This window comes from Taeniopygia guttata, chromosome 4, assembly GCF_048771995.1.
Source record: "Taeniopygia guttata chromosome 4, bTaeGut7.mat, whole genome shotgun sequence".
Classification (NCBI taxonomy): domain Eukaryota; kingdom Metazoa; phylum Chordata; class Aves; order Passeriformes; family Estrildidae; genus Taeniopygia; species Taeniopygia guttata.
Window position 1 is genome coordinate 22,011,242 of NC_133028.1, and position 22,074 is coordinate 22,033,315.

The 22,074-nt window shown below is 36.6% G+C and overlaps 2 protein-coding genes across 8 annotated transcripts in view; one reads left to right on the top strand and one right to left on the bottom strand.

Annotated features, from left to right (window-relative positions):
- NWD2 (NACHT and WD repeat domain containing 2) overlaps window positions 1-22,074 on the top strand; it is a 51,923-nt gene that overhangs the window by 19,208 nt on the left and 10,641 nt on the right. For 2 of the 4 annotated variants that reach the window (XM_041715694.2, XM_041715695.2), the window contains exons 2-3: window positions 1,674-1,762; window positions 6,724-6,840. In XM_041715694.2, the coding sequence (XP_041571628.2) occupies window positions 1,674-1,762; window positions 6,724-6,840 (206 nt within the window). Of the gene's footprint in view, window positions 1-1,673; window positions 1,763-6,723; window positions 6,845-22,074 lie in introns of all 4 variants that reach the window. The other 2 variants (XM_030270895.4, XM_030270897.4) reach the window with 2 other exon arrangements.
- The window catches only part of RELL1 (RELT like 1), a 127,788-nt gene that overhangs the window by 16,973 nt on the left and 88,741 nt on the right, over window positions 1-22,074 (bottom strand). For 2 of the 4 annotated variants that reach the window (XR_012055565.1, XR_012055562.1), the window contains one exon: window positions 81-21,698. The exons of 1 other annotated variant lie outside the window; for it this stretch is intronic. The gene's annotated coding sequence lies outside the window, so the exon portion shown is untranslated. The remainder of the gene's footprint in view (window positions 1-80; window positions 21,699-22,074) is intronic. One more of the 4 variants, XR_012055563.1, reaches the window with a different exon arrangement.

Here is a 22,074-nt window from a genome sequence, read left to right on the forward strand (position 1 = left end):
GTAGCCCAGAGCAGAGTCTCTTGTTACTAGTGTTCAGATTGGATATATAAGAGCTCTGCAATTTAGATTTAGGATCTCACCTTGCGTGGCATGTGGACAGTCAAATGGAAAGCTTGTGATGTATTAAGCACTTTAATACTTCTTGGACCATTGTCAAAACATATAAGCATAGTATATTTTAAAACATTGCAGCATAAATGCATTGTATTACATTATTTCACTTAGAGGGGATGTTTTCTGAAAGCATCTCTGAGTTTTTTCCACATCAAAAGTTTATGAAGTAAGAACTGCGGTAATTCAGATAAATTGAATTAAACCTGACTGTAGTTTTGAGCCTTTTGGTATAGACTTTTTTATCTTGATGAAGATTTCAGGAGAAATAATTCTCTGGATGTTTCTGGATAGCCTTCTGTTCATGAAAATAGGTGGTAATTATACCACACATTTGTGTAATATTTCAAAGATACACTTAAATAGTGAGAAAGACATTATTCGTTTGGTGTAAAAATTTAAATTACAAGTTTCATACTTTCCTAGATTTTTTAGATAAAAACATTATAAGTCTGTGACCATGATTCTATGAACAGACATCTGACTCAGGTATATCAGCTGTGGCTCTGATTGTGGCTCTAAAGCATTGTTAGATTTCCATATATGTCTCTTGTTTGCAACAATATGGGAAACGTCAAATCGGTTGTAATCTATTGTTTTGTTCCAGGGCAGTTACACAAATAATGCGTTACCTGCAGTAGATGTTCTCCATCATTTATAAGTTAACACTTCATTTTTCATCACATGGCACTCAGAGCTAGGGTTTTACAACAGTTTTGTTCTATTTTTGGAAATAACTTAGCATCTCTGTGTGGTCTCAACTCAGTTACAATGTAGCAAAATCCATCACATATCATAGTCTTGTGAAAGACAATAAAATTTATTACTGCTAGCCAAATTTACTTCATATTTGATTGTAAGTTGTATGTTTTATATAAATGTGTTGAGATTAACTTGGACATACTGAACTTAATAATTTTGGTGTCATTGCCATTGACAATTCATTATCAAACCATGTCATTTTGCATGGTAAAAATTACATTATATCAGAACTGGGTCTTTAGTATTATAGGAGGAATCACCTGGGTAAAAGATAAATAATGCTATTAATGATAAATAATTGTTTTAAGATACTGTTAGATTAAAGATGGTGAAGAAAGTTATGCATTTGAGACAATGTTTTTAGTTCATGTTATTGATTTGTTTCTGAGTATTGAGATCTCTTTCATCTTTGGTATATCTCTTTTTTCCATGGTGTTTCTTATTTGTAAAATTCAGCTTTTTGGAAACTAAATAGAAGTCAAAACAATAAAGAAATTCTGACTGCTGAATTACAAAATTAATTCAGCTCCACTGAATTTTAATATGCTGCAACATTAAAATGTGTATGAAGCATAATTTTGACACATACAAACACATTTATGTGATTTTACATATATTTGCACGTGCTAATACTTCCATGTGTTTGTACAACATACAGTTTGGGGATTAGATCCCAGCACTTGATTTTCATTAGCACTCTGCATGGGTTATGGATTCGTTTTTAAGTGAAAAATCTGTATCCCTTACTAAAAGAAGAGTTTATATAAATATTGTTAATAGCATGTTTTTCCACAACACAGATACAATAGCAGAAAGGAGAGCCCTAAGAGAACATGTGTATCCTAAGCTGAGAGAATTCTGCAGAGAAAACTATGGCCTGGAATTTCAGGTAGGTTTTGTTGTCTTAATCTTGTATTACTTTATCTTGAAATTAACTCTGTTTAGAACAGATAACATTTTTAAAATATCATTGTTGAAATAGAAAATTACAAAAACTTTGTTTCACAGAATCACACACAAAATGGTTGAGGTTGGAAGGGACGACTGAAGGTCATCTAGTCCATTCCCCCTGCTAAAGCAGGTTCACCTGGAGCAAGTTGTAAGGGTTGCATCCAAATAGGTTTTGAGTATCTCCAGAGAAGAGGACTCCACACCCTCTCTGGCCAGTGTGTCCCAGTGCACTGTCACCCTCACAGTAAATAAGTTCTTCCTCATATTTAGGTGGAACTTGCTGTGCACCAGTTTCTGCCCATTGCCTCTTGTCCTATTGCTTGGCACTGCCAATAAGAGCATGGTTACTTCCTCTTGACACACACTTTTAAGTTATTTGTGTGCTTGGATAAAATCCCCTCGTTTATATCTTCTCCAGGCTAAACAGGCCTAGCTCTGTCAGCCTTTGATGTACTTAAATTATTTTACAAGCAGATTTGAGGTAAATTCTGGATAGATGAAAAAGCACCACCTCTGTTTTAATCAGAGTATATAAGAAGAAATAATGTTACATCTGAATTACTGTGCTATGTTTCTAGAAAACATATTTAAGTTCCACTGCAATGTGGGAAATAATTTAACCAGGTGAATGCCGAAACTGATTACCAAAATGAATTGAAAATGGTGCATTTTTTTTGTGATTATATACTTTGGAATTTGCTTTCTTTAATGTCAACAGTAGCATTCCTATTGCTTCAGTAAGTATATGTTTTCCTCTCTTTCTATAAGAGACATAGACTCATATACATCTTTGGCAAGAGCCAGTTGGTAATAGAGTTGTATTTTATTTAAAACAGTTGTGTTTGGCATCACTGTTAAAGTCACCGGTACTTTAAATCACGTGTGTCCTCATTCACAGTCTTTTATATGTCAGCAGGCCTGGAACCATTTCTCTGCTAAGAGAAACAAATACAGCTTGTGATGTTGTAAAAATGTTCAGTTTTCCAAAAATTCTGGCTCTGCATCCACAAGTTTTCCTTGCATACTTAGTGACCCCAAAAATTCATCTCTCCAGAGTGTAGCTTGGAAACCGGAGTGTAGCTTGGAAACAGCTAATGCCTTTTATGCAACATCCTGTTCCTCCCAGTGTATTATTCTTGATGCACATGCAGCTGGTTTTTAATCAAAATAACAAGTTCTTAAATTAGGATATTTGGTTTTAATTCCCTTAGTCACAGTGGAATTGCTGAATCTGCATGGTGGTAAATTCCAGTGATTTTTGATTATGGCTATAAAAGAATTTCATCTGAAGGTCCTAGCTCATCAGCTGATTGGGAAGTCCCAGCTGCAGCAGTACATGAAAAGAATAGCAAAAGATATTTAAATAATATTTTTCTTGTATTAATACCATGTGATATTCATCAAAAAATATCAACCCCTTTTTTCTGTTATCTTTGAGGAGACTTCTTGGTGAAGGAAATGTCTCTTCCAAGTAAATCATAATCCATTTAACTCTTTGTGAGAGGACACATATCTTTCTTCAGACAGATTGTAATGTAGTCTCTAGGGGAGGAACAATTAACTTTAGTTCATATTCATGGAGGCAAATTATTTTATTACATAGTTTCAACACCAGCATCTTTATGTGATATGAGGTCTGAAAGACAGCTCTACTGGCACAGTTCAGAAAACTGCCAGAAAGCTATCACATTTCTGGGTAAGCAAAGTAGGAAGATGTACAAAAATAACCAAGGAAAAGTACCAAAGCCTTTTGAAAGAGACTGTGAGGTAGACTATAGTAAGACCTTTTTTTTTATTTTCGTATTCCAATCCTGATACACTAAATTTCTGCAAAATCAAGACTACAGTTTTTAGTGCAGTGTTAAAGTATTACATAATTTTCAGATACAGCGGTAAATTTATATTTCTCTGTACAGAGCAGAGCACGTAACTTTTCATCCTGGTATGTAATCTTCTACTCACCAAACAATGAGCATATTGCTACCACAAATGCACTATTCAGGACACCCTCTACCTAATAAATCATGACCCAAATGAAAAGCATTTGAGTTCATGCATTACTGCAAGCTTCACGGAGTCACCTTGCTGCACTCAAAACTGTTTCAGGTGTTGCAAAGCATGAGATCTGTGAGGTGTCATCCAGCTGGTGGGAGCTGTTACTGAGCACAATCACCATATGAGTGGAAGCAGAACTGACTATCTTCAATTACACTATGAATTTGTTAGCTTGATGGTCTTTTTTTTTTCATTGTATCAGAAACTATGTCAGAAAAAGAAGCACTTATTGGCTAAGAAGGCAAGTAAGTTGAGTAAAAGTAAAAAGAGCTCATGGTGGTTTTGACCTGAAATACAGTATCTGAAATACAGAGAGGATGGAGAAGTTAAAGGAAGTAGCTGTAATTGAAAATTTGGGGGGGCTAACCAAACATAGCTAATTAGCAACATACACTTCTTCAAAACAATTAACTGTTTCAAATAATTTTCAAGAGGATACATATGCTAGAAGGAAAGTAGTATTTTACATGAATGGAATTTTTAGTTCCTTTTTTAAGCTCCTGAAAGTGATAAAAAAAAAATGTCTCCAAAGCAAAATCTGTGAAACTGTAGGATTGGTAGGACAAAAGCTAAAGTAAGCAAAAGGAAACACTGAATAATGAATGAAAAGTTAGGTGTCTAGTGTGGGATTGAACTAGAGCAGTGTCAGTCCACTGTGGGTAAGGAACTCTTGCAGAGGGCACAAGTTGTCATATGACCTTGGCAGCCTTGCTGAAAGTTTGAGCGAGTGTTTGTCACACAATTTTTCCAAGTAGAAGTAAACACATGCTTCAACATCAGATATAATTGTCTCTTTGTTCCATATCTTTAATTTTGTGAATCCTATTTATTTTAGTTAGCATAATGATCAACTGATGAGACCTTACTTTGAAATTTTTGGTGTCTTCAAGGGTTTGTTCGGTAAAATATTTACTTTTGCAGGACGAAATTGTATCATGTTAAGATACCATGCACCAAAACACCAAAACTATTTTATGTTACCCCATAAAATAACAAACAGCCACAGAGCCCCTGCAATTATCTGGTACTCCAGGGAGTTGCTTCTTCTCATTTTCAGAATTAATGTGATTTCTGAACAGTTAATTAAAATAGAAATTGCTTTCACATTTCAGAAGAACCTGAGCAGCACAATAAATTCATTCAACAAGTAATTAAAACATTTTTTACTGTATGCTAAGATTGGTATCTGAAGGATTTTATAATGAGAATATTTAAGTTTTATCATACATCATGCAAGTAATCAGGCAGATGAATACAAAGTGAAGTTCGATAATAAAGTTGTATTAATAAATAACAGAAAGTAGAGAGGAAGAAGGGAACATTTTTTTTCCTAATGAGACTGAAAAGAAAGGACGGAAAAGAAATCTGTGCAAGTGAGGGAAATAGGAAGGTTATTCGAAATTCAGTTTTGAAGAGCAGAAAATGCATGTTCCTGCAATATTTTTCAACAGTTTCTGTAAAAAGTAAAGATATTGAGTGTGTTTTCTTGGCAGTGTAAGCTACTCTTGCGCTGCCAAGAAAATACACTCAATATCTTTATTTACACTCAATGCATTCTATACATGGGTTTTTTCACTCATCATGAGTCACACAGGACACCACCTGTCATGTTTAGTAACAATGTGCCTGCTGCAGCAAACGCTGATATGCGTCACAAACTTTTAAGGCAGAAATAATCGATGAAACTATTGGTAGTGCAATTACACATTGGCATAAATAGCTCTAGGATTTGGTCTTGAACCTTGGTATTGGTAGGAGAAATTTCCCAAGAAGATTAACCAGGTGTAAACTGCTGAAATTTAATTTTACATCAACTCATTATTACTTCTTACATTAAATCTTCAGGCTGATTTTATAATCTGTTTGGACAACAGCTAATTTTATGATTTTGTTTTTGGCAGAGTGGTTCCACAGAACAAACAATATTAAAATAAACTGTAATTTTGTAATATAGTCATGTATTAACACATTTTGATTGTTTTTTTTAACTATCCACTTAGACTTTTTTTTGTTAAAGTTATGTACAAGATGTTAAGAACCTGTAGTAAATGAGAGAGTACCATGCCTGTACCATGAGTTTTGTTCCAAAAGTAATTTATACATATGATCACTGTCTTTTAAAATTTGATTTCCCACTGTAAGAATTCAGCCTTTTAATTAAAATGAAATCACAGGTCATCACTTAATTTGTTCAAATAAGTACAACATTACTAGTTTCTTCCAGGAGCTTGTTTGCAACTAATTAAGGTGATAAAACTGAGTCTGTAGCTAAATATGAAAGCCTGGACAGCAAGCTCTCTGCTGCTGCATATCTCTACAATCTCTGCTTCCAAAGTACAAAGATCAGCTAACAAAGGAAGTATGATAATGTAAAACCATTGCTATTCTTTCTTTTGAGCCATGTGCACAGGATGAGTTTATATCCTGTGGATACAAGGGACACAGGATGTCAAGTCATCGTCTTGACTGTGATCCACAGTGAGATTCCCATTAATTTTCATGGAGCCAGGATTTTTTTCAATTCTTTTGTCATTATTCTTACCTACCCATTATATGCAATCTAGTAGCAGATAAAAGACTGCATCAAATCAAGAACTTGTCATGCTAATCTCCATATGACTATGAAATGAGAGACTGTCCCAGGAGGGACTATCTGGAAGGCAAAATAAGAGGCTGGAATTCTCATTTGTATGAGGGAACCCTGTCAGTCTGTGTAAGGACTGGATGTAGAATTCATTGTTTTTTACTGCACTGAAGAGCAAAGCTTAGTGCACAGGATGTTGGCAAAGCTCATTTTCAAGGAAGAGCATATGATAAGTAACTATGTTGCATACTGTTTTCCAGGTCATAGACTTATACTGGGGTGTTGACGCAGATGAATGGGACAGTCCTGAGCTGCAAAAGACTCGCATGAAGCTGCTTGAAGATTGCTTGAAAAGTTCTGCAGGTCCATGTTTTGTTGTGGGTATAAAAATGTTTTACTTTACAAGAAAAATATAATGTTATCTATCCTAACATGCATGATTCAGTAACAAATATGTAATTTTCTTCTTTCTAAAATACTTTATGCTCATTGCTGTGCATTTGCTATGCAGATATTTCCTTAGGCAGCTCTGTAATAAGGATTACTCAGTATTAGTGGAGAGAAAAGAAGGATCTTTAGTGATCAGTCGTCATATCAAGATGGGTATGACTGTACTACTATCACAACAGAATTATTGACAACTTGTTTTAAGAGTCCACAGTTCATTAATTCTTGTACTTCTCACACATGCATTATCAGCTGGCCTAGAAAGACTTTAAAAAAAAGCAGCAGCAGCAAAGAGCTATCTGCTCTGATCAACATTTGCTGTTTAGTGTCATAAACCCAGGGCAATTTAGTATGCCAGGTATTAGAGAGTGAAAAGACTGGAGGTCAGTGACAACCTGAGGAGGCTCTGAGCCTGTGATATCACAGAATCACTAGGCTGGAAGAGACCTTTAAGATCATTGAGTCCAACCCAGCCCTAACACCTCAACTAAACCATGGCACTGGGTGCCACATCCAGTCTGTTTAAACACATCCAGGGATGGTGATTCACCACCTCCCCAGGCAGACAATTCCAGTACTTTATCACCCTTTCTGTAAAAAACTTTTTCCTGATATCCAACCTATATTTCCCTTGGTACAGCTTAAGGCTGTGTCCTATGGTTCTGTCAGTTGCTGCCTGGAGAAAGAGACCAACCCCTATTTGACTGCAGCCACCTTTCAGAGAATTGTAGAGAGTGATAAGGTCACCTGTGATTTACTGATGTGCAGCTGAATGTTCTCTCCATGGTCACTTGCTAGACTTCAATGCAAAACAATCCAGACCTTCACTATCCCAAATTTTCTTCTCTATAATATATTTGCCAAGAAAATACTTTACAAAAGGTACAAAGTTTTTCTCCCTTGTAACTAAATGTAGCTAAGTCAACTTTAATTCTTAGTCTTGTCATAATAAGACGGAGAAAAAAAACTGCAAGTCTTTGAATATTTTTTTAAGTGAAGAATGTTAAAGATTTTGTGAACTGAAACCACAGAATCCGGTGGGATGGAAGGGATACGGAACACTGCCTGCTGTGAAGGCTGGAGATCATGTCTCTCCTTGCCAAAGATCATACAAGGAACAACCTGTAGTATGGGTCATTCTGTAATTCTAGCACACCCTTACAACCACCTCTCTGGCTCTTATTCATTCACCTGTTTGCCTCACTTCCTTATTTAGCTTCAGAGCCCTGGAGAACAAAGGTTTTACCATAAGAACCCAGGATCTGGAGTACAGAGTCTGGCTGGGTTTGATGCTGTCATGACACTGTTTTTCACAAGCACACACTGGCCCAGATCTCTAGAGAGTTTGGGTAGCTTTCATCTTGTGTGACTATATTTAGTTTTCTGGGTTTATTTTTCTACTTTCTATCTTCCCTTTGATGAAAAAATCAGAGTTGGAACAGAAAGGCATGGAGGTTTTCATGTAGCAACACCCAGTGTCCTTACACATGGATTTGTAAAATCTCTGATAGTGAAGGAAACCTTGTCACGTACTATTGCTGCATATTTTAGCAGCTCAGAGTCTTGAAGCTTTTAAGAACTGCCTGCCTGATATTGTTACTAAAGAAATCAAGCTGAGTCAGAATTTTTAAAAGAATGAAACAGTTAGCAAAGAGGTTGCAGTGAGCCAGTGACTTCAATGTTTATTTCAGGTTTTCCAAGTATGGACCAAAGTAGTAGCTCTCCCAGTGACTAGACTGGCAAAACCACAGAAATCTGTTTATGCACATTTATTTTTCACTCTGCTGTACCAAACTGAGATGGGATTTATTTCATTTACAACAAAAATTGAGGATGATTCTACTCCAACAAGCATAATTATTTTTAATTTATAGTAACATAATGAAAAATTGACTTTGGCACTGCAGGCTTTGGGCAACTTGCCATTTCTTGAGAAAGTTCTATAAAATGTGCCACTTCTTTTCAGCTGGTAAGGGTTTTTTGTGGTTTTTGGAGCTTTTTTTGTTGGTTTGGGTTTTGGTTTTTTGTAGTTACCAATTACCACTTTTTGCATTGAGACACAGATCCGTTATTAAATGGAACTATTTAGAATTAGCTACTTGATATATACTGATTTTAGAAAGTGTTTCTTTATGGGAATTTTTGCCTGCATTGTAATATTGGATGGCGAGAAAATGAAATATAGTCCTTGAATTAGTGCAGTGAATAAGTTGGAAGTCCCAAGCTTTTCTTCAAATATGAAACAACATACTCAAATTTAACACATAATCATAAGCACAATGAGGGGACAGTTCTGGAAAAAATGCAAAACTAATTTCCTGTGAACACTGATGTTGGGAATTAACTACTTCTCTTAACTACTGCCTGACCTCTACTAATACTTGATTCAGGTAAGAGAGAGGGAAGTTGTTTGGACATTGGTTAGGCTGGGGTTATTTGTTAGTTGTGGTTTTTGTTTGGGTTTTTTTTCCTGCTGTTTAAAATCAGTGCCTATTATATTATCATTTAAATACTCATAGCTTTACTGTAGGTAGATACATACCATGCTATTTTTGATCGACAGAATAATTTATGAGGGGAAAATACTTTTCATTCAAATTTTATGCAGATATTTTGTCTTTGGAATCTACATGGGAAGATTGAAATGCAGTATATTTATTAAATTGTGAGCTGCTTAAACTCTACATTGCACAACAATACCAAGGAAAGAATGGATTTAGTGCATCACTGGAACCTTTACATTTACATACATCTTGCAAATTATAACACATAGGTGTTCTTCCATCTGCTTGAACTGCTGTCCTAGCATGACTATGTCCTGAAAGATTGCAAAGTGAAAAAGAAAAATGGAAATTAAATGTCAGTCTGTTACCTGTAAAGGTTTGCTCAATTAATGCTTGGGATTGTACAAACCTTAAAGGTTATCTTCACCTATCATTTAAAACATCTGGGCCAAAGAATATTAAAAATATTCTCAACCTACTCTGAACAGCAACTGGAATTTACATTAGCCCTCTCAAATTACCAGCAGCTTGTTCTTAATCTGAACCTGTCAATGGTATCCATAACCAGTTCTCTTCCTTGTTTGCTGATGGAGAACAGATGACTACTTAGAGATATGAGAACCACCAAACATTTTGAATTTGGTCTCACTTTGTCCTCAATAGTTGTCACATCTAAACAAATGTAACCTGAGCTCTTGCATCATGCCTTGTGTATTCACTGGTCTGCTGAGGTACCCACAGAATATTTCTGAAGCTCCTCTTTCCACAGACCTACTGGGGATGTATAAAAGCTCTTGTCTGCACTTTCAGTGCAGGGCAAGGGCAGGAGGAAACCATTGACAGGCCTGAATTCAGGCGCAGCAAAAAATCCCTTCCTGAACAGTTCCTAGGGAAGCATAACACTCTTTCAGCTTCCATAGACCTAAAGATCCTAGCAATATAAATTTGGAATTACATAAGGATTTTAAAAGAATATTAGCAATTTACAATATTTGATGTGTCCTTTAATCACACTGAAATTGAAGAGGAAGTATGGTATGAAATTATGGAGTGGAATGTTTCTACTGTTTGTGTCTTTGTGTTCTTCAGTATAATGCATGCTTTAATTGTTCCATGAAGTATATTGCTGCAGTCTCTCTGCTCAGTACAAATGGTTGATAATTAATTTTGGGTGCATTCCAGCTCAGAGAAAATTCCAAATTATATTACTCCTGCTCTGCTAGATCTCCTCAACTCCAGTTTCAGTTCTGGTGTTACTTTAAGGTTTATTCCTAATGTGAAAACTAAACACACACAGGGTCTGGAATGCCTGAGTTATATTTTGCTTTTGCTTTCCTGGGAAAATCACCACATGCTTTAAATTAGGGAGGCAAAAGTAAGTCAAATGTGTCTATACTAAAACATCCAGTTCAGGGGGAATGCTAACTACCCAGTGCTTTTGGGGAATTCAACAGAAGTTATCAGTGCTTGGGGATTTCATATTTAATTTTCCTCAAGGACACAGCTCTATTTATTTTTATATATTTGTTTTTAAGAGGATGAAGAGAAATACATGGAGCCAGACATAGCAGAACAGTCCACATCTTCCAGTAAAGTAAATTCCAAGAAAGAAATACCAAATTATTACTTTTCTTCTCATTCTGCATCTGATTTAAAAGCTATCCAAATAAGAACTCTCTCTAATATGAGTGGATTTGGAGTCATATCAGGAATGGCTCCATAGGACTTCTTGGCATTGATCTGGAGTAATATCTGATTAATATCTGCAGATATTAATCCTGTTTTAGATGGACTTGCCCAACAGGAAAGATTCATCTGTAAATATCAAAGCAGAGCTTTGTATATTTTCAAAACAGAAAAAGTGATCAATTTTAAAGACAAAATATGCAATATTCCCCCCAGCAAACTGGTCTTCTTTCACAGCCTCCAGACTAAAAGGCAAAGGATGTCTTTCCCTTTCCCTATAGTTTGGCTCTAAACAACACGTTTACACGGAAAGTGAAATCAAGCAAAGGGGATATTACATGATTAAGCTATTGTGAGTGAATTCCTTCATCTGCTTTAGGGGTAGGAATGTATTTTCCTGTGAATCATCTCTGATTCTCTAAATCTTAAATACTTACCTGTTTCTTATACTTAGCCCATTGGAAATGGGTACAGGATTGATCAGACAGCTTTTCCTTGTAATATAGAAACTGCATGGTTTTTTATGTAGTCTAAAAATAACTCTCATTTCCAGTCAGAAGATTGCACTTATTTTCTGCTAAGCCACTGTACTTCTTTTTCTTGACATAAATACAATTTCTAGTGCTGCGTTCCAGAAAGGTTAAGTATTATATTTAATATGAATGACCATATTAGCGAGAATAAGATTAACATGAAGTCATATTTCCATCATTCTATGTAATGTGTAGAGGAAGAAATAGGTTGCATGAGATTTATGCAATTTATTTTCTCATGACCCTCAAGAACTTTACCAAACCATCTTCTGAGGTAGTACTGTAATCAGTTAAATGTAATGGTCTGTCCTACAAATGAATCTGTAGGTCAAAAATCCATCATTAGTTTTCTGCAAAAATGAGAGAGATGGAGGGGATTCTAAACCTTGTAATGCTATTTCTGTGTAAAGAAACTGCATAATTTACAATATTTGGCAGGCAGCTGGTAAGTTCAAAGAGAGATATTAATAGTGCTGCTAGCACCTAGCATAAATGCCTTCCCTTTTCTCAAATATGGACATCCAGTTCAGAGATTCTTTGGTTCTTCAATAACAGACTCAGAAAATACAAAAAAAAACTAGTTCCCTTTTCAGTCTGATTATTGTTAAATCCAGCTAGCAGTAGCAGGGTCTTTTTTTTTCTTTCTTTTTTTATTTATTTAATTTTTTAATAATCAGCTTGTATAATTTCACAGGATCCCTCTTTCTTCAAGGTAAGATGTTAATTTACGAAGTAAAATAAGAAAAAGTATCAGTATTCTTCATAATGATACTGTTATGCATCCTTAAGTTGTTGCCTCTACTCTCTTAAAATATTTGCATTCAGTGCAAGGTGCTTTTTTGGAGCTTGTGTCCTGTTAAAATGCAGTGTAATAAGCTTCTTTTGTAACTGGAGAACCTCAGAGTAACTTTTTATTTCATTCCACCTTGAAAAAATGAAGCATAGAACATTTGTGTAGAAAACTAAGGAGACTGAAATTATTGTGACTAAATTACATATTCTTTTCTTGTTAGCTCTTTTGCATAGTGTAGAAATTTCTTTAATGCTTGAAACTGTTTTAAAACGCTTTAGTATGCCAGTGCTACTCATGGCTGGAAACACAGTTCATCACCCGGCCACATGCTTTGGCAGACTGTATCCTCTGCCTGTCAGTCATATGATTGCATGGCACAGGCAAGGCAGTGTTTTCAATCAGCTGAGTGGCATATATATATATTTTTTGCTGTGTTTTTTAATTTCCATGGACATCTGCTGCAGAATTTTTAAACTTTTGGCTAATGATCTGACCTGCAGGCAGTACTTAACATTCAGTGTTTGTATGCTTACCATTAATTGGAAGTCAAATAACCTACTATGTAAAAATTAGTGCTAGGAAAGTCATGAAGATATACCAATAGAAAGGCACTATTTCATTTTTAGCTTGATCTAAGCTCTTTGCCTCACCATTTAACACATAAATACCATCCCAAAATGAGAATGCAGAAACTAAGCTGCCTTTCTGATAAATTAAAGAAAGAGCATATTTCACAGAAAATAAATATATGGTTTCTTCTTGCATACCAAGTATACCAAAGAGGATGGTAAGAATGCAGAGGAGTGCCAACTTTTGACTCCAGGGTTTGGTGTCCAGAAACCAGTGGCCTGTCCTCCCAGCTGACCACACTGATAGGCTCAGAGTATCTTCCTCCTTCCTGACTCCACGATACCTGGGTATCATGGCCTGGGTACTCAGGAAGGCACATTAAACAGCAGCGGTAGGAGAAGCTTTTCCCCGTTAGCCACTCTTCACCTGTGAGATGCAAGACAGGGTTTCAAATCACAATTCTTTCTGACTTGGATTAGTGTTGCGATTATTTTACAAAGCAGGGAAGGTTACACCACCATGCCTTCCTCTAAAAGACAATATTGATCTCCTCGCTGTATCCAACAAAGGTGCATTCCCCATTCTCTGTAAGAAGGGCAGTGATTTCCACTGAGAAGGTTATTGACTTCAGTCTGGGCTATGTGCTACAGTCTTTTAGTAAAAACCTAACCCGTTTGATTTGTTTTTCTACCTAGTTCCACTCTTGTCAAGTGTTACAGGACCTGTCAGAGAGTTGACAGAAATCTGGACTGCAGTAGGAATTACCTGAAATGTCCTGAGCTTTATGGGAAAGGAAAAATATACAGGCCTGTCAAGAAATCTCCCATGCAATTTCAAAAGTAGAGCAAAGTGAGAATAACACATTTGTTTGAAGGAGAATCAGAGTAAGTGAACACCTCACATCTGTAGGCAGAGGTAGGCAAAATCTCCAGTTCTTCCTCTATGCTGTCTTTATTCGCTGACCTCTTCCCTAATTATAACCTTTCTGACTGATTTTCTCACCTGCATCTATGCTCAGGCTGATCAAAGACCCAGCAATAATAAGCAATGAAGGAAAAGGCAACAAAATGAACTAATTTGATATTGCATGATCCTGCAGAAGACAGGGAGATTGTGGAGGAAGACCATTGATACTTTCTCAGCCAGGAGAGAGTTCTGATGAAGCAAACTATATCAAGGAAGTAGGCCATGAATTTCTTCTGAGGAAGCACGTTCACTCTGTATGATAGACTGGTAGCTCCTACACGCTATGTCCTGAGAAATTACTCATCCTTATTTCATCTCTACCACTAGGGAAAAGCTTTGAGATTTAAAAATGCCACACTGTGGGTGAAGTTCAGAGTTGATGGAATTGGCTCATTTATGGCCAGGTTTTGCTGCTCTATTTAATCTTCTGACAGACAGGTCAAGCATCAAGAAACTTCACCATCATTTTCTTCTTTTCTACACCTTTTATGTCAGGGGCTGTACTCACAGCAAAACACTTCAGCACTTGCACCTCATCCGTCCAGTCCCAATTGCAGTCAGTTTTCTTACAAGTAGTTCAAGAGTCCTTTTTGTTTTTCATGAAACTGAAACCAAGATCTCTCTCGAGTTTCTGAAACTCGTGTAGTCCCCCCAGGGTGCTCCTGCAGCACCTCCAGGGAAAAACGGAAAACAGAAATTAGGGCATGGTTCTATGAAACAACATACTGCAATATTTCTCAAGCCAGGGAACATAAATATATATCTGGGCAGGTGGAAAAACAATTCTCAGTACACAAATGTCTTTATTATGCCTTCAGTTTCCTATTTGCTTCAGCAACTTCAATTAAAAATTGTATTTCTTGTGTTTTCTACAGTCAGCTGAAGTTCTAAATTAACTCTATTTATTCACAGTTTCAACCTATAGAGAATAAGCAAATGAAAATGTTTGATACTGCCTATGGTATTATTTTTCCCTGAAAAACTAGAAAGGACAAACAGCGTAAAATAACAGTTCCAACAATGCTGATACATAAATACACATCCTTTGCATATCAAAATAGAAATACTCAAAATAAAAGGCTTATTTTGCAATCATTATCCTCATTTCATGGATAAGCAGTCTGAGTCAGTGGCAAAACTATCAGGAACTTACAAGTTTCCATACTGAGATGTAGTAAAAGTAGAAAGAAGATTTAAGAGATCTGCAGCAGCTTTAATGTTCTGTCTGATAAGCTGCACTGCCTTACAGCTCTTGGCAGAGAAGAAAAATGCTTCTCTAAAAGACACTTTGACCTATACATCCCAGAATATTGCAAAATGCAGGCGAACCCAGTGGGAAGAAATGATGATGTCCGACTCCAGTTCAGAAGGCTGAATGATTTCTTTATTATAACTATACTATAATACATTAATATACTATATAAAGGAAGATACTAAAACTACAAACCTACTTGTTCTAACTACCATATCTAACTAACTCACAACTGGTGCCCCTGTTCACGAGAGTCTAGACACAGGTGGATCTGATTGGCCATCAGGCTGGGCAATCACGCCAGGTAAAATTCTCCAAACACATTCCACATAGGAAAACAAGGAGCACAAATATGAATTGTTTTCTTTTTCTGTCCTCTGTGCTGCTCTATGAAAAAATCCTGATAGAGAAAGAAATGTGCTTGCCACACCAGAAAGCACAGATTATGACATTTTGGTGTTTTTTTCATATTTTTAATTTCTAGTGGTAGTATTTTTGGGAGACTTAATACCAGTGCAACATAACTTTTCTCCTTTGATAGGCAAGAAAAGCCATCAAATGTATTTATTTATTTTAAGGACATTCTCCCTGTGTTTCTATCATGAGGTCTTTACACTGTATCTCATTGCAGCTAGAAGTACAATAAAAAGGAGTAGAGGCAGTTATTTTAAGGACATCTCCTGGGCATTAGCTACTCCAGCTTCCTAAAACTTGGCTTAGTTTAAGCATAGTATTACAGCTTTCTTCACCTTGGTTTCATTTTGTGGTACAACAGCTTGTGCCCTAACAAGCATTATGTATATTCCATTGAGATAAATTGAAGTAAGCATTCTTTTCTGGCTTTAGATCTGATAATTCACTATTGTTCAGCCATTAGCATTTCAGCTTTGAATTTGAATTGTTTGCTATTATTCCCTTAAGTTATAAAAAAAAAATTAAAATACAACATTCTTTTTTGTTTGTTTTTGGTAGAAAATTCTTGGTTTCAAGGCCTGGCAGGCAGGGACCCAGCTAATCCTATTATTTTAATTTTCTTTTTTTTTCCCCAAAAATATGTCTGGCTGGACTGCACATTTTATATCACATAAGTGATTTCTACAGGATACTGTTAGAACAGAGTTATCATTTACTTGAAAGAAACCAGAAAAGGCTGTAGTTGTACTAAATTTCTTAGGATGGGATGTTAAATGGCCCTTAAAACTGGTATCCTGACCATTGTTTCAGATTTTCAAGATGTGATTTACTGTCTATTTGGTTATATCAGTTAAGCCTAGATTTCTGCAGACAAGGAGGGTAAACATGCTAGCATGTTACAATTCTGTGTGCCTTCCTTAATTTGAATGGCTTCCTAGGGAGGTTTGCTCGTGCAAATGTGCTGTCTTACCACCTCCAAATTCAATATGAAAGACAAGACATAGAATGCAGCCAGCATGCAAGTAAAAATTAAGATTTGAAAGCAATGGAGCATTTCTTGTAGTGATGGTGAAGTGATTCTGTCTCCATACATACAAATACAGCAACTGAGAGAAATTGAAGGGTGTTGGAATCTGATTACAGTAAGTATGATTTTTAGAAAACATATTTGGATTAAATCTGAGGTCTTTTAAGCCTGGTGCTAAATATAAATGTCAATATTTCACTTACTTTTTTTCTTTGTGTGTCTCTTTTGTCTAAAGAAGTCTGATCCACTGTATATATTTTATCAACTAACGTGTGTGAACGTCCAGTAAGCAGTAGAGAAAAAAAAAAAACTTATTTGTCTGAGAAAAAATGGCTATTTGACTGAAAGGTATGGCTTTAAAGAGGGAAAAAAGATTTTATTTCATAAGAAAGATTTTACTACAAAAGGGGGAAGCCTAGAAGCAAAGGCTGAGGGTGCAGGGAGTTAGGTCTCTAACCCCAAGATAAACAGAAGACAATGAATAGTAAGTGACCATAGGGGAGAGAGGGATCCAGAGGACTTTGTAGCCCTTGTCAGCCATTCAAACTGTGGAAAGATAACATTCATGTTTCTGTTGCAGTTAATATTTAGTTGCTTATACAGTGCTATGAGATTGCTTGCACAGAAAGGAGCTGCAGTAGCAGGGCCTTTGACGTGTGACTGTGACCCATCACTGATGCTCTGATGAGTGGGGCTGACACCTGGTGATCACAGACTTATCCTTCTTCCAGTTCAGGGAGGTTTTGAAACTGGGCTTTTGTGCCATGAGTGTGCTTTGTTATTTCGTGCTTTGCCCCAGGTGGTTGCCCACAAGCTACACCAGATTTCTTTGCAAGGCCTCCTGCTGAGGCATGGCATGATCCAGACTGCAATCCACAGCTCTCCTGGGAATGGTAGAAGGACACCTCTGGGACATCAGTAAGACCAGCCTTTCCCAACCTCTAACAACAGATGAACTTAATATCCCATGGTGTTTTAAAAACATTTAAATCTAGTTTTCAGCCCGCAGTGTGAAACATTGAGCACCTCTTCAATAATGTGAGATACTCATTCTCCTAATGGAGCTGTTCTACTTTGAGTAAGTGATCTTAGTCTAAGCTTATATTAATTTAGCAGGTTGAAATGTGAGTTGCTCAGGATGTCATCACAAGTAGTCAAGGCTTTCTTTCTTCACTAGTGAGCAGTTCTGTAAGAAGTACAGAGCTGAGAATTAGGAAAAAACAGCTTTCACTACATGCTTATGACTGACCATTGCATACCTGTCCCAGCCCAGGCTTAGATCCCTGTCTTGCATGGGGACAGTAATACTTCTAATTTCTCATGGGTCTTACAAAACCGAATTGTTTAAGGTGCTTAGTCCTGTACACAAGGAAGTGTATTAAGTTAAAAAATTAGCTGTGGTTAGATTTGATTCCTTCAAAAATGATGTCTTGAATGCTTATGCTTCAAAAAGCTGGCGATCCAGGACTGCTCTGAGAAGAGACAGAGAGGCCATATGTATGCACTTCAGTGTTGCATGTCTTCACAAAGATCAAGACATAGGACTGATTCCAAGTAACTCAGCAAAAGATCATTGGATCAGATCTCTGCTGACAAAATGGCAAAAAACAATGTTGCTCTTAAGTTGGCAAGTACCTGAAAACACTTTTTTTTTCTTTTTTTGAGGTTGGAAGAGACCTCTAAGATCAAGTCCAACCTATGCCCTAACACCACAACTAGACTATAGCACCAAGTGCCAAGTCTAGTCTAAGACGTAAGACATTACAAATCTGACTTCGCAAAAGGCTTTATTTGCAGATGTCAATATATAATTTCATAAAAAAAGATTAATTAAACCAATCAGTAATTAATATAATTTGCTGTTATTTGGCAGCTGTTTTTTATTAAAATTACCACCAAATATCTTAGCTAGAATTAAATATATATAAAATTTCAGGTTGTTCTGCTTTAAGATAATGTATGGCATCAGAATTAAAGAATATTTTAGTGATGATGTCTGAACTAATCATATGACATGCCATGTGAATCCCTCATATCTCAAAAATCAAATCTAAAACTTCTTTGTGTCCTCCTTTTGGTCGTTATTGTGACTGCACCTATAATTTTAATATCTTTCCACACCAAGAATATTAGAATGAAAAATACTTCCTATTGTACAGACAGTAGGTTTTTAATCTTCATTTAATAGAGATTTCAGCCTCAGGCTTAACAAAGCATTCCTGATGGAAATGACAATGGATGCGGCTCTGAGCAGCCTTGTCTCTTGGAAGGTGTCCCTGCCCAAGGCTGGGGACTTGGAATTAGATCATCTTTGAGGTCCTCCCAACTTAACCCATTCTGTGATTCTGTGAAAGTTAACAAGGCCACTGCTGAGGTTGCTCTGTGTTAATTCTGTAAACGTTCGTTAAGCACAAATGGTTGCTGAGGCTTTTATATGTTTCTCAGCCTACTTGTCTTAGGCACCTTCAATCTAATGAGTTTTTAATTTGTTGTTTTACTATTAGAGGAAAATGACTCATCAGGTGGGAGATCTTGGTTCACAAGCCTGCATATAAAATTGTCCATTGATAGTGAACACATTACTGTTCCCTTTAAAAATAATTCCCTATAATAATAATCAAATGTTATCACAAATTGAAGTTTTGGGTTCTTACTGTTGAGCACTATAATATATTTCAGAAGGATCTGAAGTAGTGGTAATTTTTGTTTACAAAAAAACAACATGAAGATGTGAGAAATTGTGTTTGCTTTCAATCCTGTTGCTTCATTTTTCTTTATTTTTCTAAGAAGAAATCTGCATTTACTTGAATGTATAGGGAAATGGAAATGGGGCAGATATTTCTAGAGGCTGCTGCAAGCCTCTGACAGTTCAGACACTGAAGCTCCTGAAGGAAAAGTGCAGTTCAGAGCTTCTCATTGAGGCCTCTAAGGTCTAAGTGGTTTTGTGATACCCTGATAGATTACATTTATACAGATAGATTAGAATTTAACCAGAATGACACCAAAAGAGTGAAGGGAAGGAGGTACTTCCAAGCCTCCCTTTTAACATGGGAAAATGTAGTTTTCACACCCTGTTCCTGCAAATGCACCCATCCTGAGGCTATCATGCAGCCTTAGAAACAAATAGTGGATTAAAATTCCAACAAATACATGTAGTCTGTTTATACCCCTTAGTAATTTTTTTTAATCTACGAGTGACACTGCTAATAGAAAACATGCAGTGCATCTAGAGGAAGATGCATTTTGGTGAAAAACTGCTCCCCAGGAGCCTGGTGTGTTTATGTGGCTTAACCCAGCATTTGAGCATTCGTTTCTCTGTAGAAAACAGCTGCTACTCAGCATGCCTCCTGCTCCCAGCCTGGGCTGTGATACCACAGTGCTTCAGAAAACTGGTGGTAGTCACTTTTGTACTCTCCAGTAAAACAAAGAGTTTTGTTTCAATACCTCCATTAAAGGGCCAGTAAAACTGGGCTGTAGGTAGAGGTTAGTCTGAATTTACCAGAAAGCTCAGGAGTGACTCCATTAAGAGTTTTCTAGCTCATAAATTTTTCTACCAGAATATTATTGAAATTATTACACTGAGTCAGCTATTAACACCAGAACCTCAGGTAACTTTTGTTAGGGCTCTAACAGGAACACAGCTGCAGTGCAGTGCCTGGGATGACCCTGCTCTAAATTATACACCTGCTCAGCATTGTATTTAGGGTTTGCTGGATCATGTCAAAGTTCTTTTGTATTGTGTTTTGCTCAAGTAGTCAGGAGGATAATCCCTAATACAAAATTATTTACATAATGTCTTTTGAAATGACAGATGAGACATATGAAAAAGGTCTTGTCTTTTCATTTTAAAGTAAAACCAGTCATTATTCAGCTATCGTACAGTGAAGAGAGAACAGCATAACCTGTACCAGAGAAGCAGAAAAGTACATAGAATAATTCCAAAACAAATTTATTTGATTAAATGCAGTACATTAAAATCAGACATAATAATGTTGACATTTTAGTATTGTTAATGAAGGGCCCAGTTATTGATCTTTGCTGAGGGAACTGTCCATTGAATCCACTGGACTTACATTCGGAAAAAGTGGAGCCTAATGAATTCTAAGTAATAATTTCTATACAAGGTAAAAGTTCCTCTGAGAGAAACTGATGAAATTTCTATATCAACCTGAATGTGAAGAAGCTTTCCAATTCAGCATGATATATGTTATTAACCTCACTTGAATGAAGAAGGAAAATAATGCTATATTTTGTTTAACCTCTGCAGCTTCAAAATTCCAAAATTACACGGCTCTATGAATAGATTAGAACAGTAAAAGCTTCAAAATTTTCCCCAGCTATCTCATTATGTGAAGCAACGTAGCCCTCTCTGAGGGGAGCTACTAGCTGGAATGATCACAAATCAAAAATAAATTTAGATTATAGATACTGGATCATTTTATTTAATTAATTATATAATTCCAGTTGCTGAACACATTCATTCCATTCTCATGACTGCTTGATGTGTGCCGTAAATGGAGCTATGGTGGGATCTGAATGGACAGCCAGGCAAACTCAGCTTTCCCCTGAAGCCTCTCTATTGGAGAAGCTTCTTGAAGGACTTGGATGCTGTGACTTGTCAGAAACTGCATCACAATTCCTACATTACTTCCCTTCTCCTGAGCAGTGGGCAGACACTGACTTGTCCCTGTCCACCAGCTCTCTGTCAGTGCTCCTCTGTGGAGGGTTCCAGTTGCTTGCCATCAGAGCCAGCATGGTAGTTCATGAGTTCTCCCTAGTCTGCTCCAGGCAAAACCCAGCCAGGTTAGTTTACACAATGTCAGGCGTGGTCTGGGCTAGCTGGCTTTCCCTGGAAGGATAAGGAAGTGTTGGTGGACTGCTCTGGTGTCTGCTCTGGGGCTGCAGCATCTGGCATGGTGAGCCACTGGAGTGCTGTGTGCCAGCATAGCTGGGTTCAGCAAAGTGTCCCGCTGCTTCCTGCTTTTATAATCACTGAAGCAGGCTTCATCATCAGCAGTTATTGATTTTCAGGGTGTTCTTCTGCTGGAAGAGTTTAAAACACTTCTAATTATGATGAGTGGTTTAAAAATAATGAATATTTAGATATTATTTACAAACATGCTCATTTACATTTTTCAGGCACTACTATATTTGCATTAGCATTACTTTACTAAGAGATCTTTCTGATTCAAATCAAGATTCTGATACTATTGGTTCCTCTCCACATTAAGTACTCCTTATTAACACAAGATCTTTGCTGAATACATTTAAAATGAGGAATGAATTTTTAAAAAATCACATTTTAAATTAAGTAAGAATTCTCACTGACTTCTGTGGACCAAGTATTTAATGCAGAATTGATCTGATGGTCACAAATTTGAAAAAATTGTCAAAAGATTGCTGCAATTACATATAACAC